This window comes from Lasioglossum baleicum, chromosome 12 (assembly GCF_051020765.1).
Source record: "Lasioglossum baleicum chromosome 12, iyLasBale1, whole genome shotgun sequence".
Taxonomy (NCBI): domain Eukaryota; kingdom Metazoa; phylum Arthropoda; class Insecta; order Hymenoptera; family Halictidae; genus Lasioglossum; species Lasioglossum baleicum.
This window is the reverse complement of record NC_134940.1, coordinates 6688621-6715941: the sequence shown is the minus strand read 5'-3', so window position 1 is coordinate 6715941 and position 27321 is coordinate 6688621. Positions and strand designations below refer to the sequence as shown.

General features: G+C 40.9%; 2 protein-coding genes across 2 annotated transcripts; one reads left to right on the top strand and one right to left on the bottom strand.

The window, feature by feature from the left end:
- Positions 1 to 71: 71 nt before the first annotated feature.
- On the top strand, positions 72 to 27321 carry LOC143214305 (uncharacterized). Its single transcript, XM_076435174.1, has 2 exons — positions 72 to 24331; positions 26198 to 27321. Exons 1-2 carry the CDS (start codon positions 3727 to 3729, stop codon positions 26365 to 26367), a joined length of 20775 nt encoding a protein of 6924 aa, XP_076291289.1. The 5' UTR covers positions 72 to 3726; the 3' UTR covers positions 26368 to 27321.
- On the bottom strand, positions 835 to 1834 carry LOC143214320 (uncharacterized). The gene is made up of 3 exons (XM_076435203.1): positions 1612 to 1834; positions 1070 to 1144; positions 835 to 963 (listed from the first exon to the last, which is right to left on the bottom strand). Exons 1-3 carry the CDS (start codon positions 1786 to 1788, stop codon positions 949 to 951), a joined length of 267 nt encoding a protein of 88 aa, XP_076291318.1. The 5' UTR covers positions 1789 to 1834; the 3' UTR covers positions 835 to 948.

Genomic DNA, 27321 nt, shown 5'->3' with positions numbered 1-27321 from the left:
TCCAACTTTTTGCACGGGGGCGTTCGATCGATTCGCGACGAAAACACTGCTATCCGCTCTTCGGCACGTGTTTATTTGATTTTCAGAGTAAAACTGTTGCCTGTTGCCCTCGAGAACATTTTTTATTTCGCAAATAGACACTGCGCTCGAGAGTTTACGAGAAATAGAAATTCCCGAATTTGCCCGGTGGACACACAACGTCAGAGTACTCTCGAGAGAAACTCCGGAGCTTCTACATTTGCTACTACAGTCATTTTTAGCGAAGAATTTCTACGTCCGGAACCTTCAATCGTAACAGAAAAATTGTAGAAAATCTTCTTCTAAATTTGGCCAATTTTAGCTATTCAAATTGTTGTATTATTTTGTTGAATTTAATTTTCTTGAAAACGTAGCTTCCCATGCAATTTCGCTATTCTTGATTTTCGTCTAATTTCCAGCTACAGAATCGACCCGACCTAATTTGTACCATAAATTATGAATAGACAGCGGATCTTCCTGCTACATAAACATTTTCTAACTGAATTGCAACAATCTGGAGCGAAATAGAAATTTATCTTCTTTTTTGATTCTTCTAATATTTTTACTATTTTAAATCATACCTACTCATTTTTGTCATATAAATGCATAAAACAATATTTCCATTCGTCAAATACTATCGAATTGAGAAACGCTTCTTATGCACGTACTATTCAGCTCATGAATATTAAATTTGGAATTTTTTTCGAAGACGTGAATAGAATTTGATAACGCGTCAAGTAGCTTTGCAAATCTAGGAGGAAACTTTAGGGAATGGGTGTTTGACGGAGTGCCTCGGTCATACAAACTAAATAAGCCATCATCATGTAATCATTGATTGTTCGTTGTATAGTCCATCCTTGATAGAATCCTTCTGGAGTTAATGCCCAGTTTCCTACGAGGTAAGGGTACGTGGCTACCAATGCGTAATTGTTAGCTACTAAATATCTGGAACAAATATCAATTTATTTCTCCAATCTTGTATATTAAACGATAGATCATTGCATAAGAGTGAGGTAAGTTATAATTACGCGAAATGTCCGCTAACAATCACCTGCATAAGTAAAGTGGTTCTGGACATGTACGGAATCCTTCCAGTAGAATTGCTGTGCAATCGTTGAGCATCTTCCTGAAACAATTAAATCTTGTTACTGTTTAAATAAATTTGTAGTTTGAAATTTTTCGGAGCAGAACATTGTTCGATTATTGATTTTAAGAATCGTTCGAGAATTCTGAAAATCATTCGGTGAACGTTATCAAAATCCAAACGCTATAAATCATCTGGAAGGCTTGCTAAACGTTTTTCGCCGTAGAAAATTTGCATGCACGACCATGCGTGCTAATCAATCATTTCATAATATTTAGAATCCGGCGATATATGAAATAACCTTCGGTAAACCACGTGTCCTATGTCTTTGAACTATTTTTAGAAATTACTCGACAGAAAATTGTCTTTGCAAGACATTGTTTTCATTTTGAAATCTTTGTCATACTTGAACGTAGAACGAAACTCTTGTTACGTCGTCTGATATGCAGTATTGGCTTTCTGAATATTCGTAAATTGGTTCGTGCTGAATTTAATAAAAATTTTAATACTTGTGGCGGCGTAGACACGTTCCAGTAGAATTTCACTATCTCAGCAATCGATACACCGGTTATAACGCAAACACCAAGGGTACAGTGTTTATGATGCCAATATAAAGAGTAAATTAAACTGGTCATACTGAGAGTGCCGATAATCTCATCCAAACAATTACTTTTGTCTTTGTTCATCTCCTCTTCGAGCTGTATAATCACTGGATCGAAAGCTGAAAAGAAAAAATTGATACATAACCATGGCTGCAGATGTTTACGCAATTTCCAGTTTTTGTAGGCTAAGAGAGAGAGAGAGAGAGAGAGAGAGAGAGAGAGAGAGAGAGGGAAAGTAGAGTTAAATAAAATCTTATTTGCAGTGGCGGTAGCCTTTATAGATCTGGAATGAATAAAAATCGTATAAAATTCTGTCGAACTTTTGCAGGCAAATTTTAAGAAAGTGGAATTATATAAAATCATATTCAGTGGTAGTAGGTTTTGTAGATCTGCAATGGATAAAAATCGTAGCAAATTTTATCGAATTTTTGTAGGCAAGTTTTAATAAAGTGGAATTAAATAAAATCATATTCAGTGATAGTAGCTTTTGTAGATTTGGAGTGAATAAAAATCGTAGAAAATTCCGTCGAATTTTTGTAGGCAAATTTTAAGATAATGGAATTAAATAAAATCATATTCAGTGATAGTAGCTTTTGTAGATCTGCAATGAATAAAAATCGTAGCAAATTCTGTCGAATTTTTGCAGGCAAATTTTAAGAAAGTGGAATTAAACAAAATCATATTGAGTGGTAATAGCCTTTGTAGATCTGCAATTAATAAAAATCGTAGCAAATTTTATCGAATTTTTGTAGGAAAAATTTCATATAAAGTAGAGTTAAATAAAATCTTATTTTCATTGGTGGTAGCCTTTATAGATCTGTAATGAATAAAAATCGTAGCAATTTCTGTCGAATTTTTGTAGGAAAAATTTAATATAAAGTAGAGTTAAATAAAATCTTATTTTCAGTGGCGGTAGCCTTTATAGATCTGTAATGAATAAAAATCGTAGAAAATTCTATCGAGGGCAAATTTGAAGAAAGTGGAATCGAATGAAATCTGATTTTCAGTGGTAGAATTTGACATTCCAGCACTTTTAGAAAATTTTACGACGCCATAAATGAACAAACCTCCGCAGTCTAGTTATGATCTACAATCGAGAAAAATGAGAACTTTCATTTCGTTTCACTTACCATATTCTTTAAAAAACAGTTTATACATAAGAACGAACAGAGACCGTGCACCGATCATCGCAATGCCAGTACACGCGCACACAAAATGCGGCAGAAGTTTATGGTATTCATTATAAGAGTGCTTTATCAACGTGTATATGCAGGATTCGCAAGTTAGCAACAAATACGAACATGATAAAATGGATTCCAATATCATAGCATCGTATCTTTGAACGCATAAAAAGGCACTTTGAACTTTCTTGAATTCTAAGGAATCACATTTATTTCTTTTTACATTCTTCTACAATTGCACCCTTGATCTCCGCGATCGACGTGAACACACTGTTTAACATTACGTTCGCAAAAGTATGACGTTGTTCAGTATCGATATCGATTCGCGTTGAAGTATTTCCTAATTCGGATATCGAAGAGAGTTGAGACGGAAATGTTTCAGCGTGATAGTTTCCGTGACAGGATGATTCGAAATAGGTTTGATAAGGATGCGTTAAAAGAGTGCGACATCATTTACGAACGTGCGTGATATGACGCTATGCAAAATATATTCCTTATTGTGATTTGCATGTTGATTGTGATGTACATGGTAACAACGACGAACGATGTAACCGTTAACATTTCCGAGTGCACTGACAATAATTCGATGTACTGTAACAATATCAATAATATCGCGGCAAGAAACACCACTGTAAGTACGAACAGCTAGAAATAATTCTCGTGCATTGCCATTGACGATTTAATTCGCAAATCTGTGAGAAACATTTAAGAAAATATACGATTAACGATCATAACCAATTGGCAATTGCTACGAGCATCGACAACCAGTGATTTCATTGTTAGTATCACTAAGCAACATTGTGTATTATAGAATGTTAATTTTTATGCTACGGCAACAGCGATGAAATTGGAAGAGGATGTTTATTTAAATCGGGAAAGAATCGATTCGGATTTGCCAGAAACAACGAATTTATCCGCAATTTTCGACGAGTGGCGGATTAGTATGACCGTAGAAAATCATAAGATCTCATTGGGGAAGAACGTTTTCGAAGATCACGATAGGAAAATTATCCCCGAGGAGGCACGATTCTCTTTGAAGAATAGTATTCCGTCCAGAGACCACGAAGTCAGTTATCCTTATCCTTTTACAGATTATGATCATCCTCATTTCTCCTTCGATTTCCCATCCGTTCACGCCTGCGACGGGACGCATCACCGGCTCGCCAGGAATCTAAAGTCGATAACAATTAATTACGAATCCAATTTAAGGCATAATCGTCGGAAATCGAAGAGAGCGAGAAGATCGTCGAATTTGTTTTTTCGTGGGAAAAAGAGAAGACCGGATCGAAATGATTTAGCTGATCGAAGTCTCGAGCAGCTTGGTAAATGGAACAATACTTTTTTATTCGCGAAGTTGTTGAAGATGTCGCGGATCACGCGGAATAAGAGTGAAGCTAGCACCTCGCCGATTTTTGTAAGATTTCCTCGGTCGTTGCTCTCGAAGTTCATTACTGAACAAACCACTAATCCAGAAAAGTGGAGAAGGAAAAGAGATGTTGAAGAAACGACCGATGGAACTGTAAGTGGTACGACCGGACATGAACAAATAAAGAATGTGTACAAGGATGTAATTGATATCTTGGTCACAACTCACGATCCAAATGTTGAATCGCAGTTGACGTATAACACTGAGCACATGCGAGAAATTGATATTTTGGGGACAACTTTGAGTTGGCTAGACCAGCAAACCGAAACAGAATATCCTTCTGAAACTGAGGTATACGAAGACGCTGGATACGAAGACGAAGAGAAAGAAGAATATGAAGATGAAACTAGTGGAAAAGATGTACAGTGGTCAGAATTCAAAGAGGAACCGACACTGGAAGCAACAACTACAGTGGTAGAAAGTACAACAACCGTGGCACCTACGACAGAAGAACTTACGACTTTTATTTCTACGACACCGATTGAGACAACAATTCGTGAATCGACACTGGAAGAAACAACTACGGTAGTAGAAATTACAACAACCGTGGAACCTACGACAGAAGTAATAACTACGACAACCGAAGCACCTACGACAGAAGTAATAAGTACAACAACCATAGCACCTACGACAGAAGAGACAACCACAACAACCGAAGTACCTACGACAGAAGAAATTACGACTCTTGTTTCTACGACACCGATTGAGACAACAATTCGTGAAACGACACTGGAAGCAACATCTACGGTGGTAGAAAGTACAACAACCGTGGCACCTACGACAGAAGAAATGACTACAACAACCGAAGCACCTACGACAGAAGAAATGACTACAACAACCGAAGCACCTACGACAGAAGAAATAACTACAACAACCGTGGAACCTACGACAGAAGTAATAACTATAACAACCGAAGCACCTACGACAGAAGTAATAACTACAACAACCGAATCACCTACGACAGAAGTAATAACTACAACAACCGTGGCACCTACGACAGAAGAAATAACTACAACAACCATAGCACCTACGACAGAAGAAACAACTACAACAACCGAAGTACCTACGGCAGAAGAAATTACGACTTTTGTTTCTACGACACCGATTGAGACAACAATTCGTGAAACGACACTGGAAGCAACATCTACGGTGGTAGAAAGTACAACAACCGTGGCACCTACGACAGAAGAAATAACTACAACAACCGAAGCACCTACGACAGAAGAAATTACGACTTTTATTTCTACGACACCGATTGAGACAACAATTCGTGAAACGACACTGGAAGAAACAACTACGGTGGTAGAAAGTATAACAACCGTGGCACCTACGACAGAAGAAATAACTACTACAACAACCGAAGTACCTACGACAGAAGAACTTACTACTTTTGTTTCTACGACACCGACTGAGACAACAATGCGTGAAACGACATTGGAGAAAACAACTACGTTGGTACCTACTGCAACAACACCAGCTCCAACGATCGAGCAAATAACAAGTGTGGTCTCTACGACACCAACAATTCGTGAAACAACATTAGAAGAAACAACTATAATGGTGGTAACAACTACAACAACCGTAGTACCTACGACGGAAGAAATAAGTACTTTGGTTTCTGCGACGCTGGCAGAGTCAACAGTTCGTGAAACGACATTGGAAGAAACAACTACGGTGATACTTACTACAACAACCGTAGCACCTACAACGCAAGAAATAACTACTTTGGTTTCTACGACGCTGGCAGAGTCAACAGTTCGTGAAACGACATTGGAAGAAACGACTACGGTGGTACCTGTTACAACAAGTGTGACTTCGACAACAGCACAAGCAACTACTGCGGGTTCTACGACGCCGGCAGGAACAACCATTCGTGAAACGACACTGAGAGAAACAACTACGGTGGTGCCAATTACAACAACCGTAGCTCCTATGACAGAAAAAATGACTACCTCTGTGTCTACTACCGCGGCGGAAACAACGATACATGAAACGACATTGAGTCCAGAAACTACGTTAGAACCAACTACAACAACTGCGGCTCCAATGACACAAGAAATGACTACGTTCGTTTCAACAACCATGTCTGAAACAACATTTCGCGAAACCGCTATAGAAGTAATAACTACTTTAGTACCGACTACAGCAACACCAGCTCCAACGACAGAAGCAGCAACTACTTTGATTTCTACGACGCCTGCAGAAACAACAACTCGAGAAACGACATTGGAAGGAACGACTACGTTGGTACCTGTTACAACAAGTGTGGCTCTGACGACAGCAGAAGCAACGACACTACTTTCTACGACGCCGACAGAAACAACAATTCGTGAAACGACACTGGAAGAAACAACTACGATGACACCAACTGCACCAACCGTAGCTACTACGCCAGAAGAAATAACTACAACAACACAACCACCTACGACAGAAGAAATTACGACTTTTGTTTCTACGACATCGACCGAGACAACAATTCGAGAAACAACATTAGAAGAAACAACTACGGTGTCACCAACTACAACAATCGTGGCACCTACGACAGAAGAGACAGCTACAACAACCATAGTACCTGCGACAGAAGAAGCAACTACTTTTGTTTCTACGACGCCGACAGAAACAACAATTCGTGAAACAACACTAGAAGAATCAACTACGGTGGTAGAAATTACAACAACCGTCGCACCTACGACAGAAGAATCAACTACATCAACCATAGCACCTACAACAGAAGAAATTACGACTTTTGTTTCTACGACACCGACCGAGACAACAATTGGAGAAGCAACATTAGAAGAAACAACTACGGTGTCACCAACTACGATAACCGTGGCACCTACGACAGAAGAAATTACTACTTTGACGTCGGAACAAACTACCACATCTATCACATCAATAACAATGTCGACTGAAGTGCCTACAACGGAGGAAATGGCTACATCTGTTTTAGCAACAACTATGGCAACCGAGGTGCCTACAAGTGAAGAAATCACTGTACCTGCCACAACCACACTGACAATATCCGAACATTTTACTACGGAGGAAAGCACTTCATCTATTTTAACAACAACTTTGGAGACTGAAAGAACTATTGCAGAAGAAACAACCACATCGGCGAGTACAACTTCAACACCGATCGAAACATTAACGTCGGAAGAAACTACGGCTTTTATATTAACAACAACAATACCGACTGACTTATCTACAACTGAAGAATCGACTGCATCCGTTGTACCAACAACTACAACAACCGCAATGTCAACAACACAAGAAATTACTGCACCCATAATATTAACAACAACAGTAACCGAAATTCCTACAACTGAGGGAACTACCACACCTATTACAACAACGCTAACAACAACTGAAGGTCCCACAACAGAGGAAACTTCTGTAGTAACAACGACAGAAATATCTACAACTGAAGAAACTACTATATCTATTACAACAGCAATGACAACAACTGAAGGTCCCACAACGGAGGAAACTTCTATACTAACAACAACAAAAACCGAAACGACGGTCACAGAAGAAATGACTACATCTATGATATCAATAACAACAGTAACCGAAGTTCCTGTAATTGAGGAAATTACAACACCTATTACAACAACACTAACAACAACTGAAGGTCCCACAACAGAGAAAACTTCTGTACTAACAACGACTGAAGTATCTACAACTGAAGAATCAACAACTGAAGAAACTACAATACCTATTACAGCAGCAGTGACAACAACTGAAGTTCCAACAACGGAGGAAACTTCTATACTAACAACAACGACCGAAGCCACGATAACAGAAGAAATGACTACATCTATGATATCAACAACAACAGTAACCGAAGTTCCTGTAATTGAGGAAACTACAACACCTATCACAACAACACTAACAACAACTGAAGGTCTCACAACTGAGGAAACTTCTGTACTAACAACGACTGAAATATCTACAACTGAAGAATCAACAACTGAAGTTCCAACAACGGAGGAAACTTCTATACTAACAACAACAACCGAAACGACGGTAACAGAAGAAAGGACTACATCTATGATACCAACAACAACAGTAACCGTAGTTCCTACAATTGAGGAAACTACAACACCTATTACAACAACACTAACAACAACTGAAGGTCCCACAACAGAGGAAACCTCTGTAGTAACAACGACTGAAATATTTACAACGGTAGAAGCGACTACACCTGTTGTCCCAACAACTGCAACAATCGCAATATCAACAACAGAGGAAATAACTACATCTATAATGTCAACAATAGTAACTGAAGGTCCTACAACTGAGGAACGATCCACAACAGAGGGAACTTCTGAACTAAGAACGACTGAAATATCTACAACTGAAGAATCAACAACTGAAGAAACTACAATACCTATTACAGCAGCAGTGACAACAACTGAAGGTCCCACAACGGAGGAAACTTCTATACTCACAACAACAACGACCGAAACAACGGTAACAGAAGAAATGACTACATCTATGGTCTCAACAACAATAGTAACCGAAGTTCCTGTAATTGAGGAAACTACAACACCTATCACAACAACACTAACAACAACTGAAGGTCTCACAACTGAGGAAACTTCTGTACTAACAACGACTGAAATATCTACAACTGAAGAATCAACAACTGAAGTTCCAACAACGGAGGAAACTTCTATACTAACAACAACAACCGAAACGACGGTAACAGAAGAAAGGACTACATCTATGATATCAACAACAACAGTAACCGTAGTTTCTGCAATTGAGGAAACTACAACACCTATTGCAACAACATTAACAACAACTGAAGGTCCCACAACAGAGCAAACCTTTGTAGTAACAACGACTGAAATATTTACAACGGTAGAAGCGACTACACCTGTTGTCCCAACAACTGCAACAATCGCAATATCAACAACAGAGGAAATAACTACATCTATAATGCCAACAATCGTAACTGAAGGTCCTACAACTGAGGAACGTTCCACAACAGAGGGAACTTCTGAACTAAGAACGACTGAAATATCTACAACTGAAGAATCAACAACTGAAGAAACTACAATACCTATTACAGCAGCAGTGACAACAACTGAAGGTCCCACAACGGAGGAAACTTCTATACTCACAACAACAACGACCGAAACAACGGTAACAGAAGAAATGACTACATCTATGGTCTCAACAACAATAGTAACCGAAGTTCCTGTAATTGAGGAAACTACAACACCTATCACAACAACACTAACAACAACTGAAGGTCTCACAACTGAGGAAACTTCTGTACTAACAACGACTGAAATATCTACAACTGAAGAATCAACAACTGAAGTTCCAACAACGGAGGAAACTTCTATACTAACAACAACAACCGAAACGACGGTAACAGAAGAAAGGACTACATCTATGATACCAACAACAACAGTAACCGTAGTTCCTACAATTGAGGAAACTACAACACCTATTACAACAACACTAACAACAACTGAAGGTCCCACAACAGAGGAAACCTCTGTAGTAACAACGACTGAAATATTTACAACGGTAGAAGCGACTACACCTGTTGTCCCAACAACTGCAACAATCGCAATATCAACAACAGAGGAAATAACTACATCTATAATGTCAACAATAGTAACTGAAGGTCCTACAACTGAGGAACGATCCACAACAGAGGGAACTTCTGAACTAAGAACGACTGAAATATCTACAACTGAAGAATCAACAACTGAAGAAACTACAATACCTATTACAGCAGCAGTGACAACAACTGAAGGTCCCACAACGGAGGAAACTTCTATACTCACAACAACAACGACCGAAACAACGGTAACAGAAGAAATGACTACATCTATGGTCTCAACAACAATAGTAACCGAAGTTCCTGTAATTGAGGAAACTACAACACCTATCACAACAACACTAACAACAACTGAAGGTCTCACAACTGAGGAAACTTCTGTACTAACAACGACTGAAATATCTACAACTGAAGAATCAACAACTGAAGTTCCAACAACGGAGGAAACTTCTATACTAACAACAACAACCGAAACGACGGTAACAGAAGAAAGGACTACATCTATGATATCAACAACAACAGTAACCGTAGTTTCTGCAATTGAGGAAACTACAACACCTATTGCAACAACATTAACAACAACTGAAGGTCCCACAACAGAGCAAACCTTTGTAGTAACAACGACTGAAATATTTACAACGGTAGAAGCGACTACACCTGTTGTCCCAACAACTGCAACAATCGCAATATCAACAACAGAGGAAATAACTACATCTATAATGCCAACAATCGTAACTGAAGGTCCTACAACTGAGGAACGTTCCACAACAGAGGGAACTTCTGAACTAAGAACGACTGAAATATCTACAACTGAAGAATCAACAACTGAAGAAACTACAATACCTATTACAGCAGCAGTGACAACAACTGAAGGTCCCACAACGGAGGAAACTTCTATACTCACAACAACAACGACCGAAACAACGGTAACAGAAGAAATGACTACATCTATGGTCTCAACAACAATAGTAACCGAAGTTCCTGTAATTGAGGAAACTACAACACCTATCACAACAACACTAACAACAACTGAAGGTCTCACAACTGAGGAAACTTCTGTACTAACAACGACTGAAATATCTACAACTGAAGAAGCGACTACACCTGTTGTCCCAACAACTACAACAATCGCAATATCAACAACAGAGGGAATAACTACATCTATAATATCAACAACAGTAACTGAAGGTCCTACAACTGAGGAAACTATCGCACCTACTACAACAACGTTACCAACAACTGAAGGTTCCACAACAGAGGAAACTTCTGAACTAAGAACGACTGAAATATCTACAACTGAAGAATCAACAACTGAAGAAACTACAATACCTATTACAGCAGCAGTGACAACAACTGAAGGTCCCACAACGGAGGAAACTTCTATACTCACAACAACAACGACCGAAACGACGGTAACAGAAGAAATGACTACATCTATGATATCAACAACAACAGTAACCGAAGTTCCTGTAATTGAGGAAACTACAACACCTATCGCAACAACACTAACAACAACTGAAGGTCCCACAACAGAGGAAACTTCTGTAGTAACAACGACTAAAATATCTACAACTGAAGAAACTGCTATGTCTATTGCAGCAGCAGTGACAACAACTGAAGTTCCAACAACGGAGGAAACTTCTATACTGATAACAACAACGACCGAAATGACTATAACAGAAGAAGAATTTACATCATCAGAAACAGAATATCCTTCTGAAACTGAGGTATACGAAGAGGTTGAATACGAAGACGAAGAAACAGAAGAATATGAACAGGAAACTACTAAAAAAGATGAAGAGTGGTCAGAATTCGAAGAGGAAAAAAGTAGTACACTTAGATCTACTGAAACAAGTACGGAAACGGTCGAAGTAGTTCCAATTACTACTGGAATTACAATGGCTACCACAGTAACAAAGCCAGTAACTGTTGAAGTAACAACAATTAGCATTACAACGGAGAGTCCCTCGTCTACTACTGAATCACCAATAGCAACAACTAAGTCGGCAATCGAAGTGACTACAGAAATTGCTACGACACAGGTTATAGTAATGACTACAGAAACATTATCTACAATTGAATTACCAGAACCAACTCAGGTCCAAATAGTTACTACAAAAGCTGAGACAGTGTTTACAAGAGAGACGATTATGACTACGGAAAGTACTACGGAAAGTGTTGTAACTACGGAAATTATGACATCCACTTCTGAAAAGGCTGAGTCAACAACGGAGACTTCAACTGCAGTTACAGAATTGTTAGCAACTACTGAAAAGTCAGAGTCAACAGAGGTGTCTTTGACTACACTTGCAGAATCATCAACAACTACTGAAACATCAGAGTCAACAGAGGTGTCTTTAGCTACAGTTCCAGAGTTATTGACGACTACTGAAATGCCAAAATTGACAACCGAAGCTTTGACTACAGTTACAGAATCATCAATGACTACTGAAACGTCAGAGTTGACAACGGAGACTGTAACTACAGTTCCAGAATTGTTCACGACTGAACCTTTGACCACAGTTGTAGAATCATCAACAACTACTGAAACATCAGAGTCAACAGAGGTGTCTTTGACTACACTTGCAGAATCATCAACAACTACTGAAACATCAGAGTCAACAGAGGTGTCTTTAGCTACAGTTCCAGAGTTATTGACGACTACTGAAATGCCAAAATTGACAACCAAAGCTTTGACTACAGTTACAGAATCATCAATGACTACTGAAACGTCAGAGTTGACAACGGAGACTGTAACTACAGTTTCAGAACTATCAACAACTACTGAAACGTCAGAGTCAACAACGGAGACTTCAACTGCAGTTTTAGAATTATTAGCAACTACTGAAACATCAGAGTCAACAGGGGTGTCTTTGGCTACAGTTCCAGAGTTATTGACGACTACCGAAATGCCAAAGTTGACAACCGAAGCTTTGACTACAGTTACAGAATCACCAATGACTACTGAGACGTCAGAGTTAACAACAGAGACTGCATCTACAGTTCCAGAGTTATTGACGACTACTGAAATGCCAAAATTGACATCCGAAGCTTTGACTACAGTTACAGAATCACCAATGACTACTGAGACGTCAGAGTTAACAACAGAGACTGCATCTACAGTTCCAGAGTTATTGACGACTACTGAAATGCCAAAATTGACATCCGAAGCTTTGACTACAGTTACAGAATCACCAATGACTACTCAAACGTCAGAGTTAACAACGGGGACTGTAACTACAGTTTCAGAACTATCAACAAGTACTGAAACGTCAAAGTCAACAACGGAGACTTCCACTGCAGTTACAGAATTATTAGCAACTACTGAAACATCAGAGTCAACAGAGGTGTCTTTGGCTACAGTTCCAGAGTTATTGACGACTACTGAAATGCCAATGTTGACAAGCGTAGCTTTGACTACATTTACAGAATCACCAATGACTACTGAAACGTCAGAGTTAACAACGGTGACTGCATCTACAATTCCAGAGTTATTGGCGACTACTGAAATGCCAAAATTGACAACCGAAGCTTTGACTACAGTTACAGAATCACCAATGACTACTGAGACGTCAGAGTTAACAACAGAGACTGCATCTACAGTTCCAGAGTTATTGACGACTACTGAAATGCCAATGTTGACAACCGAAGCTGTGACTACAGTTACAGAATCACCAATGACTACTGAGACGTCAGAGTTAACAACAGAGACTGCATCTACAGTTCCAGATTTATTGACGACTACTGAAATGCCAATGTTGACAACCGAAGCTGTGACTACAGTTACAGAATCTCCAACAACTGCTGAAACGTCAGAGTCAACATCAGTGACATCAACTGCAGCAACAGAATTATTTACAACCACTGTAGTGCCAGAGTTGACAACGGAGACGTCAACTGCAGGAACTACTGGGTCTACAGAAATAGAACAAGTGACAACTATTTCAACCGCTGAAAGTATAGCACTGACTACAGAAATTCTGAGTGTTACTACTGAATCATCAGAACTTACAACTGTGTCTATTGAAACATCAACGGCGAGTGCGATTGTAGAGGCTACCGAGTCTACAGAGACAGAAGAATCAGCAACTATTTCTACGACTGAAAGTATAGCATTGACTACGGAAACTCCCATTGTTACCTCGGCAACAATAGAAACTCCTACATCTAGTTCAGTAGTAACAACCTTCTTGACTGAATCCTCACCTGTAACTACAGAGTCGACAACAGGGAGTGTAATAGTAGAAACTACTACAACAACAGAGACTACGGGGACGGAAATGCTTGTAACTGTTCCTACGACTGAAATTGAGATGGTGACCACAGAGACTCCTACACTTAGTAGTGAAGTAGCAGTCGTTTCAACGGAGTCTTCGATTAAAACCACGGAGACTACAGCGGTTATAGCTACTCCTGCAAGTACAATGTTGACTACACAAACTCCAAGTTTTACGACCGAGGTCGTGACAACTACAGAAACTGTTACTTTCACTAGTGAGCTACCAGAAACGACAACAGAAATGACAGTTACAGTAGAAACAGAAGCTGCATCAACGGAAACTGAATATACTGCAGAAACTGAAGTATCGCGTGAAGATGAATACGAAGAAGAGGAAGAAGAATACGAAGAAGAAACTACTGAGAAACCTGGCACATGGGTTGAATACGAAGAAACGGAGGAGACTAGTACGACTACAATGCAAACAACGCAATCAAGCCGCATCATTTCCACCAGTGAAATACCACGATCCACAACAGAGTCGACAACGGTAACTGTAGGCTTAACTACGGTGAGTTTAGCTGTAGAAACAAAAGAACGAACTGAAACTACAGAAACAAAGGGTATTGTAACTGTTCCAACTACTGAGAGTATGGCAATAACTACCGAAACTACTGTACTCGCTATCGAAGCACCAGAATCTACAACTGTGTCATTGACTGTATCAGAAACAACTGCGTTTACAGAAACAGAGAGTACTGAGACTGTACCAACAACGAAGGAATTGCTGATAACTACAGAAACCACAGTTTCTACTAGAGAAGTTGCAGGGGTGACAACTGAGTCAACTGAGGCTATGAAACCATTCACCGTGAATGTGACTACAACAGTGACAGAGACCTCTGAGACCACGGAAACTGAGAGCACCGAGGCTGCTCCAGTCACTAAAGTTTTGGTGGCAACTACAGAAACTACAATATCCACGAGTGAATTGCCAGAATTGACAACTGAAACGACAGAGACTACTGAGTCCACAAAAACTGAGAGTACTGTGTCTCTCCCAACAACTGAAGTCGTGTTAGCGACTACAGAAACTCCAATTGCGACTCCAACTGAGAGGACTGAGACTACTGAGCCCACAAGAACTGAGAGCACTGAGTCTCTTTCAACCACTGAAGTCCTGGTAACAACTACGGAAACTCCAATTACCACGAGTGAGATACCAGAATTGACAACTGAAAGGACTGAGAGTGTTAGACCATTTACGGCGAACGTGACCACTGAAACGACTAAGAGTACTGAGTCCACAGGAACTGAGAGTACTGAGTCTCTCCCCACAACTGAAGTCCTGATAGCAACTACAGAAACTCCAATTGCGACTAGTGAATTGCCAGAATTCACAACTGAGAGGACTGAGACTACTGAGTCTGCAGAAACTGAGAGTACTGAATTTCTTCCAACAACTGAGGTCCTGGTACCAACTACAGAAACACCAATTGCGACGAGTGAATTACCAGAATTGACTACTGAGAGTGTGACACCATTTACGCCGAATGTGACCACTGAATCCACAGAAACTGTGAGTACTGAGTCTCTCCCCACAACTAAAGTCCTGATCGGAACTACAGAAACTCCAATTGCGACGAGTGAATTGCCAGAATTCACAACTGAGAGAACTGAGAGAACTGAGACTACTGAGTCCGCAGGGACTGAGAGTACTGAATCTCTTCCAACAACTGAAGTCCTGGTACCAACTACAGAAACACCAATTGCGACGAGTGAATTGCCAGAATTGACTACTGAGAGGACTGAGAGTGTGAAACTATTTACGGCGAATGTGACCATCGAAACGACTGTGACCACCGAATCCACAGGAACTGAGACTACTGAGTCTCTCCCCACAACTGAGGTTTTGGCAGCAACTACAGAGACTCCACTTCCTACTACTGAATTACCAGAATTCACAACTGAGTCCACTGAGATTACGAAACCATTTACAGCGACTATGACCACTGAATCTACAGAATCTGAGAGGACTGAGACTGTTCTAACAACGGAGGTCCTGGCAGCAACTACAGAGATTCCACTTTCTTCTACTGAATTACCAGAATTCACAATTGGATCGACTGAGACTATGAAACCATTTACGGTGAATGTGACCATAGAAACGACTTTGACCACTGAATCTGCAGAAACTGAGAGTACTGAGTCTCTTCCAACAACTGAGGTTCTGGTAGCAACTACAGAATCTTCAATTTCCACGATTGAATTGCCAGAACTAACTACAGAGAAGACTGAGAGTGTGAAACCATTTACGGTGAATGTTACCATAGAAACGACTTTGACCACTGAATATACAGAAACTGCGAGTACTGTGTCTCTCCCCACAACTGAGGTCCTGGCAGCAACAACAGAGACTCTATTTGCGACGAGTGAATTGCCAGAATTCACAACTGAGAGGACTGAGACTACTGAGTCTGCAGAAACTGAGAGTACTGAGTCTCTCCCAACAACTGAAGTACTGGTAGCAACTACAGAAACACCAATTGCGACGAGTGAATTGCCAGAATTGACTACTGAGAGTGTGACACCATTTACGGCGAATGTGACCACTGAATCCACAGAAACTTTGAGTACTGAGTCTCTCCCTACAACTGAGGTCCTGATCGCAACTACAGAAACTCCAATTGCGACGAGTGAATTGCCCGAATTCACAACTGAGAGAACTGAGACTACTGAGTCCGCAGGAACTGAGAGTACTGAATTTCTTCCAACAACTGAGGTCCTGGTACCAACTACAGAAACATCAATTGCGACGAGTGAATTGCCAGAATTGACTACTGAGAGTGTGACACCATTTACGGCGAATGTGACGACTGAATCCACAGAAACTTTGAGTACTGAGTTTCTCCCTACAACTGAGGTCCTGATCGCAACTACAGAAACTCCAATTGCGACGAGTGAATTGCCCGAATTCACAACTGAGAGAACTGAGACTACTGAGTCCGCAGGAACTGAGAGTACTGAGTCTCTTCCAACAACTGAAGTACTGGTAGCAACTACAGAAACACCAATTGCGACGAGTGAATTGCCAGAATTGACTACTGAGAGTGTGACACCATTTACGGCGAATGTGACCACTGAATCCACAGAAACTTTGAGTACTGAGTCTCTCCCTACAACTGAGGTCCTGATCGCAACTACAGAAACTCCAATTGCGACGAGTGAATTGCCCGAATTCACAACTGAGAGAACTGAGACTACTGAGTCCGCAGGAACTGAGAGTACTGAATTTCTTCCAACAACTGAGGTCCTGGTACCAACTACAGAAACATCAATTGCGACGAGTGAATTGCCAGAATTGACTACTGAGAGTGTGACACCATTTACGGCGAATGTGACGACTGAATCCACAGAAACTTTGAGTACTGAGTTTCTCCCTACAACTGAGGTCCTGATCGCAACTACAGAAACTCCAATTGCGACGAGTGAATTGCCAGAATTCACAACTGAGAGAACTGAGACTACTGAGTCCGCAGGAACTGAGAGTACTGAATTTCTTCCAACAACTGAGGTCCTGGTACCAACTACAGAAACATCAATTGTGACGAGTGAATTGCCAGAATTGACTACTGAAAGGACTGAGAGTGTGAAACCATTTACGGCGAATGTGACCATAGAAACGACTGTGACCACCGAATCCACAGAAACTGAGAGTACTGAGTCTCTCCCCACAACTGAGGTCCTACTAGCAACTACGGGAACTCCAATTTCGACGAGAAAATTACCAAAATTCACGACTGGATCGACTGTGATCACTGAATCTACAGAGTCTGAGACAACTGAGTCCCTCCCAACAACCGAAGTCCTGCTAATACCCACTAGTGAATTAGCAGAAACAACTGAAGAGATTACAGTGACGCCAGTTCCAGAGATTACATCAACAGAGGCCGAATATATTGCTGAAACTGAACTAGTCCATGAAGAAGAATACGAGGAAGAAGAAGGAGAAGAATATGAAGAAGAAACTACTGAAGAACACAGAAGCTGGTCCGAATACGAAGAACAGACTGGTACTACTAAACCTTCTACGACAACGACACCAAGCTTCACAATTTCCACTACTAGTGAGTCACCAGAATTCACAATTGAATCGTCAACGGAACTTACAAAGACCGAGAGTGTTGTCATCATTACTACTACTGAGAGTACGATAGTAACTACTGAAACTACTGCTTCTACTACCGAGGTAACAGAACACACGACAGAATCATCCACTATATCTGCAGGTCTGTTAACAGTGAATATTACTGCAGAAACTACTGAGTTAACTAAGTCTACAGAAACTAAGAGCACAGCGACTGAATACACAACAGAAATGTCTATAACAACTACAGAAACTTTAGCTTCTACTACCGAAGAAATCACTACTATGTTAATTGGTACTACGAAACCATTCACAGCGAATGTAACTGTAATAACTACAGAGTCCACAAAAACTGAGAGTACTCAGACTGTCTCAACAACGGAAATTATTACTACAACTACGGAAACTCTACTTATTACTAGTGAAGTGCCACATCTTACAACTGAGTCAATAGGTACTATGGAGCCATTTACAGCAAATGTAACAGTAATGACTACTGAGTCCACAGAATCTGAGAGCACTGAGTCTCTCCCCACAACTGAGGTCCTGGTAGCAACTACAGAAACTCCTATATCCACGAGTGAATTACCCGAATTCACAACTGAGAGTATAAAACCATTTACTTTGAATGTGACCACAGAAACGACTGAGACTACTGAGTCCATAGAAACAGAAAGCACTGAGTATCTCCCCACAACTGAGGTCCTGGTAGCAACTACAGAAGCTCCAATATCCACGAGTGAATTACCAGAATTCACAACTGAGAGTATGAAACCATTTACTTTGAATGTGACCACAGAAACGACTGAGTCTACTGAGTCCATAGAAACAGAAAGCACTGAGTCTCTCCCCACAACTGAAGTCCTGGTAGAAAGTACAGGAACTCCAATATCCACGAGTGAATTACCAGAATTCACAACTGAGAGTACTGAGAGTATGAAACCATTTACTTTGAATGTGACCACAGAAACGACTGAGACTACTGAGTCCATAGAAACAGAAAGCACTGAGTCCCTCCCCACAACTGAAGTCCTGGTAGAAACTACAGGAACTCCAATATCCACGAGTGAATTACCAGAATTCACAATCGAGACTACTGAGAGTGTAAAACCGTTTACGGCGAATGTGACAACTGAGAGTACTGAGACAGTGTCATCAACAGAAACTATTACTACCACTACGGAAACTTCAATTGCGACGAGTGAATTACCAGAATTCACAACTGAGTCCACGGAGACTATGGAATCAGTTACGGCGAATGTGACCATAGAAACGACTGTGACCACTGAATACACAGAAACTGAGAGTACTGAGTCACTCCCAACAACCGAAGTCCTGCTAATAACTACAGAGACGCCAATTTCAACGATTGAATTACCAGAATTCACAACTGAGAGTACTGAGACTGTGAAACCGTTTACGGCGAATGTGACAACTGAATCTACAGAGTCTGAGAGTACTGAGACTGTGTCAACAACGGAAACTATTACTGAAACTTCAGAAACTCCAGTTACCACTAGTGAAGTACCAGAGCTCACAACTGAGTCAACTGTCACAATGGAACCATTCACGGCAAATGTAACTGGAGTGACTGAGTCCACAGAAACTGAGAGTACTGAGATTACGTCATCTACAGAAACTCCAGTTACCGTTAGTGAAGTACCAGAACTCACAACTGAGTCAATTTCCACTATGGAACCATTCACAGCGAATGTGACCATGGAAACTACTGAGTCCACCGAATCTGAGAGTACTGAGAGTATATCAACAACAGGAACTACAGTTTCTTCTACTGAAGAATTCACCACTGAGTCAATACTCACAATGGAACCGCTTACAGCAAATGTAACTGGATTTACTACCGAGTTCACAGAGTCTGAGAGTACTGAGACTACGTCAACAACAGGAACTACAGTTTCTTCTACTGAAGAATTCATAACTGAGTCGACAGTCACTATGGAACCATTGACAGCAAATGTAACTGGAGTGACAAAAGAGTCCACAGAATCTGAGAGTACTGAGACCATGTCAACAACAGTAACTACAGTTTCTTCTACTGAAGAATTCACCACTGAGTCAACTGTCACTATGGAACCATTCTCAGCGAATGTAACTGGAGTGACTACTGAGTCCACAACAGAAACTCCAGTTACCTTCAGTGAAGTACCAGAACTCACAACCGAGTCAATTATAACTATGGAACCATTCACAGCGAATGTAACTATGGAAACTACTGAGTCCGCAGAATCTGAGACTACTGAGACCACGTCAACAACAGTAACTACAGTTTCTTCTACTGAAGAATTCACCACTGAGTCAACTGTCACTATGGAACCATTCTCAGCGAATGTAACTGGAGTGACTACTGAGTCCACAACAGAAACTCCAGTTACCTTCAGTGAAGTACCAGAACTCACAACCGAGTCAATTATAACTATGGAACCATTCACAGCGAATGTAACTATGGAAACTACCGAGTCCGCAGAATCTGAGACTACTGAGACCACGTCAACAACAGTAACTACAGTTTCTTCTACTGAAGAATTCACAACTGAGTCAACTGTCACTATGGAACCATTCTCAGCGAATGTAACTGGAGTGACTACTGAGTCCACAACAGAAACTCCAGTTACCTTCAGTGAAGTACCAGAACTCACAACCGAGTCAATTATAACTATGGAACCATTGACAGCAAATGTAACTGGAGTGACAAAAGAGTCCACAGAATCTGAGAGTACTGAGACCATGTCAACAACAGTAACTACAGTTTCTTCTACTGAAGAATTCACAACTGAGTCAACTGTCACTATGGAACCATTCTCAGCGAATGTAACTGGAGTGACTACTGAGTCCACAACAGAAACTCCAGTTACTTACAGTGAAGTACCAGAACTCACAACCGAGTCAGTTATCGCAGTGAATGTAAGCACTGTAACAACAGAATCGTCAACAGAGTTCACAACAGTAACTGTCGAGACAGTACCAATAAACGAAACCACAGAAACAATAATCGAAATTCTAACAGTCACAACAGAATCGACTATTTCCGAAATGATCACAGAATTAACAGTCCCCTTACTTTTCAACGAGACAACCGAGACGACAGTAGAGACTTCTACAGAAACTACAATGTTCTTGTACGCGACTTCTGAAATCACAGAAGTCTCGACCGTCGAGTATCCGCATGGGATTAACATAACAGACGTGTTCGAGATAACAACGCTGCCCCCGGAACTGCGGACAGTGACAGAATCCGAATCTGCGACGTTAATCACAGGAATGGACGAGATTCCGGAGTACGAGGATCTGGTCAACGTCACTTCTACAATCATCCCCAGCGAAAGTCCGTCCGTAAAATCTACAATAGCGGAACGAACAACAGAATACCTCGTAGCGAACATTACTACACCGTTGGAGCTCTTCAACGAAACTCTATTAACGACGGAGTCGACGCCGGAGGTAACAACTCATTCGGCAGTCGCAGAGTCAACGTTGCCGAACGCGTCATTTACATTTGAAGAGGAGACATCGACAGCCTCGGAGACGATAAGTTTGCCACCGATTGAATTGGAGATCACAATCCCGAACCAAACATTCATTACACCCCCTTCATTGCCACCCGGAATTACCATCACCGCTCTACCAAATGAAACGATCGAGGAAACCGAAGAGTTCTCCACTCTTTCTTACGAAGTGACTCCGTTCGTGTTGTCTGTGAACGTCACGTTAGAGACTCCTTCTCTCACTGAATCCTCTACATCGCTACCTGAAAGCACCAGACTTCGTTTCACCTTGAACGTAACAACTACTGAAGAAACAACCATTCAAGAACTGTCTTCCGAGGCTTCCACGTCTCCGTACGCGTACGCCACAGGCGTGACAGAGGAAACTGAGGCAACAGAAATGATGACTGGAGAGTATGAAGAAGAAGAAGAAGAATACTACGAGGAAGTGACAGGAACAACGTGGGAAGATTATTACGCGGAACTGTCAAGCACGGTGGAGCTGTCGGTGAACGTCACTCTTCCGGCTGACAACGCTACAGTGTCGACTGTTTCTTCGTGGATCGAGAGTGTTTCTACGGAAGCCGTGGAGACGACGATTAGCGTAGCTGCCGAGGCTGACAACGCTACAGTGTCGACTGTTTCTTCGTGGATCGAGAGTGTTTCTACGGAAACCGTGGAGATGTCGACGATCGAGAAGATCGAAGGAAACGTAACTCTTCCGGCTGACAACGCTACAGTGTCGACTGTTTCTTCATGGATCGAAAGTGTTTCTACGGAAACCGAGACGACGATTAGCTTAGCTACCGAAGAGACATCGACGATCGAGAAGATCGAAGGGAACGTCACTCTTCCGGCTTACAATGCTACAACTGAGTCTATTTGGTTAGAAGAAAGCACAGAGGAGACGACAGAGGGTACGGAAGTCTCCGGTCGAACCACTGAGGTGTACACTTTGAAATCCACTCCCGAATACTCAACGGAGTACCTGCCCCCCGATTATGGCGACTACACACGCACGCGAGGGTACACAGAGGAGCAGCCGTTGTTCACAGGTGTGACGAACCAGGAGCAGAAGAAGATTCGCCACCAGCAGATCAAGCAGCAGTTGCTGAACCGGATCGTCGACCTGGAGAACAAGGAGAAGGATATTCTCCAGAAGGAGACTGATTTACATACGGAGGAGAGGTTGTGGGAGGAGGAGAAGCAGCGTCGAATAGAGGCGATAATGGAACGAAAGAGAATATTGGAAGGTCATGCTCCTTCGACAAAGATCACCGCCGTAAAACCATCGACCGTTGTAGGACAGAAGCCTACGACTCGCGAGGGAGTCGAGTTGGTGACGTCTATAACTGGCGAAGACACGCTGCAGAAGGACGTGAAGAACTTGCAGAAGAAGTTCCACGACATAGAGGATCGGCTGACGTCGAGGGAGCAACATTTAAAGGATAGGAGGGAGAAGTTGGACAGAGATAGGAAAGAGTTTGAAAAGAGACTACGAGATCTGGAGAACAGGCCTCTGAGCGAGGTCGAAGCTGCGTTGACTACGTCAAAGGTGGGCAGAACTATGGTGACGTATACGACGCCAGCTGTGTCGCAGTTGGCTCCTACCGAGATGACAACGGTGGAGATTCACGAGTCGACTGAGGAAGGAGGGGAAACTGTGAGCAGGAAGTTGGTAACGGAGATTGAAGAAGAAGAAGATTACGATGAAGATTACACCCTGCCTCACTATACGAGACACCGCTATGTCACTCAGACGATTTGTATGAACATGTTCGAGAAGGGAGATCACGGGATAGTGACGAAAATGATGTGCGTGCCGCATGTTGACGATGGGGTTACGAGCAAGATGGATGTTCAGAAGAAACCTGTGAAGATTGGTGAACTGAGACTCAAGGGACACGAGTGGACGGAAAGTGCAATCGTTGAAGGGTACGACAGCACTTATGCTGAATCGCAAGTAGAACCTCCTGCAGGGTTCGATAGCGAAGTTCGCCCTAAACGCAGCAACGTTTACGAGGTCTCTGATCGAGGCTGGATAGGAAGCACCGTCGATGAACAATGCCGTAAATACGGAGCTTACATCGATAGCATGTTTGCCGAGTATAACGCCAGCACCGAATCGTATGGCGGGATTATGGCAGCGAGGGAACACCGTGATTGCGAGATGCGTTTCGCGAGGAGAAAGGTGCTACAGAGTAACGAAGCCAAGTATCGTGGAATTGTTGCGGATGACGAGGCAGGGAGTAGAACGGAGGAGGGGAACAATCAAGGAAATGATGAAACTGATACAGTGGACGACGGATGGGATTATGAACATACGCAGCCACCGGAATACGAGGACTACGAGGAACCTAGTTCAGAGGAACCGGATGAATCAGGACAGGATAATTCCCCGACGAAGTCCAGTGCTGGTAGCGACGAGGACGAAGCAATTCCTGATCAGTATGACACGGACCAATACTTGGAGGGTACGAAAAACGAAGACGATGAGGATTATCCGAAGCATCTAACAGAGAGGCTGTACGAGGACAACAATGAGGACTCTGATGGGTTTACGACGAAAGGTTTGATATCATCCTGTACGAAAACGAAGGGTGTGCGTTCATGTAAAATTTGTACTGTTTTATTATTTAGTTGTTTCCTTAGGACATTTTCTAACGGTTCGAGATGGTGGCTATTGCAACAATAAAGACTTGTTTCCACGAATAATCCAACACGCGGAACGCATTAGCTCTTCCAAGACTTTCAACTATACCAGTTTATTTCTTTGTGGTATTCGACGCTTTTACTTGCACCCATACCCTTTGCTATGCATTTCCTCTATTTATGAAAAGGAGATTTAATTCTTGTTGGAACCATCTTTCGACGTCTCGTCTATCTCATGATATTCCACATGAAATAACATCCCCCATGTAAAAACGGTCTGCGAAATGATCGGACAACAGTTTAAAAAATTTTCCCTAGAGTTCCGTCATTTTCCGAGAATTTTTCGTAATCCACGGAATTATCCACGACTCCGTAGAATTTAATTACGGCGAGTGGTTACATAATTAGAGCCGGTCGCGTGAAATAACGGATATACTTTAAAATAATAAAGTTTTAAGGGAAAATGTAGATTTTCAATAGTGATCGTATTTTCATTTTATTTTTACAAGGCTGTGAACATTTTCAGGAAACTCCTGCTGCATTACCATAGCTGTTTATTCGTACTTTCATCGTTAACAACACCGAGAAAACAATTTGAACTTTTTAGTGGAGTGGTTTACAGCGTTACTTATATTAATTTTTTAAAATATATTTCTCGTAGACATATTAGTCAATTTACTAGAATCATTATTAGTTCAATTAAAAGAAACTGAGGAGTTGAACGACGATTTTGATACTCCGAGTGAAAAAGACTCGGGCACCGGCGTCGGTGGGTGAACCGTATTTAATGAATATCCTCGCTTAAAACAAACTTCACTCTGTAATCGAAGTGTAAATGTTATGAAAGCTGGGGAACAGAGTAATTAAACTGAAAATGTAGAGTGCTTTTTTTATTTACATTTCTGTCTTGTGTGGGCAGTGTTCGATGGAGCGACAATTTGATGAAATAACATAAAACAAAAATCAATTACGGTATTGGGTTTGTTGTTTAGAGAATAATAATTAAGTTACGCGCCTAGATATCGGCAACCCAATTAACAGAAGTCGTCGGATAGTGTGCTTAGGGGAACTCTAAGTTCTTAATTTTCGTGTTAAACATACCGTGTGATCATTTGAATAACATATGAAAAACGAGCATTTTCATTGTTTAAAAACATTAACAAGATACAAGATACATTCACAAAAGTTTCCAAATTTTTATAGCAAGTGCATACAGTATAACCAAAAATTTCATTTGTGATTTTCTCGGTTCTCTGATGTTTCGAAAGAAAATTCCATACAATTACATCTGCTCATTTTTGTCTTAAATATATTTATGTTCAGTGGGTGTGCACAAAGTATTCGTTCACCTTTTAAAAACGTATAACTTTTTCGAACTTTTACAAGGTTTCATTGAAATCAATTATATTTCACAACAACCTTGATCGATTTTGATGAAACTTTGTACATGTATATAACTTACTTATAATAGATTTACAAAATACGTGTTCTAAATTTTCATTACAGCCGCAGATAAAAAATTGAAAAATCGTGACCTGTTCTGTTTCGTTCGCAATTGCGACCAATAAAAAGAATGGGTCCAATTTTAAAAAAGTGATTCGTTTGTCAAAGCTGTACGAATACTTTGTGCACCCACTCTATAAAACACGCTGCGTTGCGTAGGAAACGCAATCAAAGACCTTTTCCAATGATACCTCGCGAAAGGATGAACTCTAACTGCAATCTGTTATTCAATCTGCACAGCTCCTTTTACAAGAATGTAGTATCAGAACCGTAATTTTCAGCGTTGAAGTCAACGAGACGACCACCTGGTCCCGAATGGCCGACAGAATCGATTACGCAATATCAAATAGGCGGCACCAGAACGTGGAGCATAAGTAACGAAGCAGATGAAGAGGACCAGGAACAATCGACTTGCTACAACATCATTCTTTCTGGACACAAAATATTTTAGAAAATCGCATACGTTCGCGTAGGCGAACTAGTTAGATTTTAAAAAGCAGAACAATTTAGAGATAGACAAACAAATAGATCTCCACAGATCCGTATAAATAGCAAATTGTAATGTACTTAGGGAAAGGTTACTTTTGTAATATCTTTTTGTTGATAATACCAAGGAGCTTCAGGGATAATGTTAATGTGACATAATGAACTAATAACCCGCAGTAAGACGTTACATGTAAAAAACAAACCATTGTACATATGTATATATACACTTGGAATTATACACGAATGGGAATGATGCGAATTTAAAGTGAATTTCAGTTCGGTCGTTTCGTAATTCGTTAATTGCGTTTATTCCAGGTTTTGGGATGTTATCGTTGCGCTTATAATCTCATCCGCACCGGCTGCCGTAACCACAGTCCTTTTCACAGGAAAACCAGAGTGGTCTCTCAATATTGATAACGAAGTTTATCTTTCTCGGAATACGGTTTATTAAATATCGTATATGTATACAAAGCTGTCGCGAGAGAGAAATGGATGGCCAGAGAAATGGATGACCGGAGGAACTTGTTGCTAGTTCAGCTGTTTGGAAAATTATGCTTTTGAATGGACCGGTACAGTTAGCGTTGCTGTGAGAAAAGATTGGGTTCGGAGACATTATTCAAAAATATATAAAAATTGTTATAACGATTCTTCGGATGATGTTGGAGATGATAGTGTGATGTTATATTAATTTTTCCAGGTTCCATTGATCTTTTTCCTTTTTTAGAGCATTTGCAATTCTAAATCTGTCGGATTATATAATATAATATATGTATACAGTAGCGGACAAAAGTCTAAGACCGCTCTAAAGAAGACGATAACTTTTTTAATATTGTACTATACGATTTGAACTTTTTTGGGAGGCTAGAGCAATTAGTTTACTAAAGGATGTGAAAAGAAATTTTTTCAGAAATTGCAATTG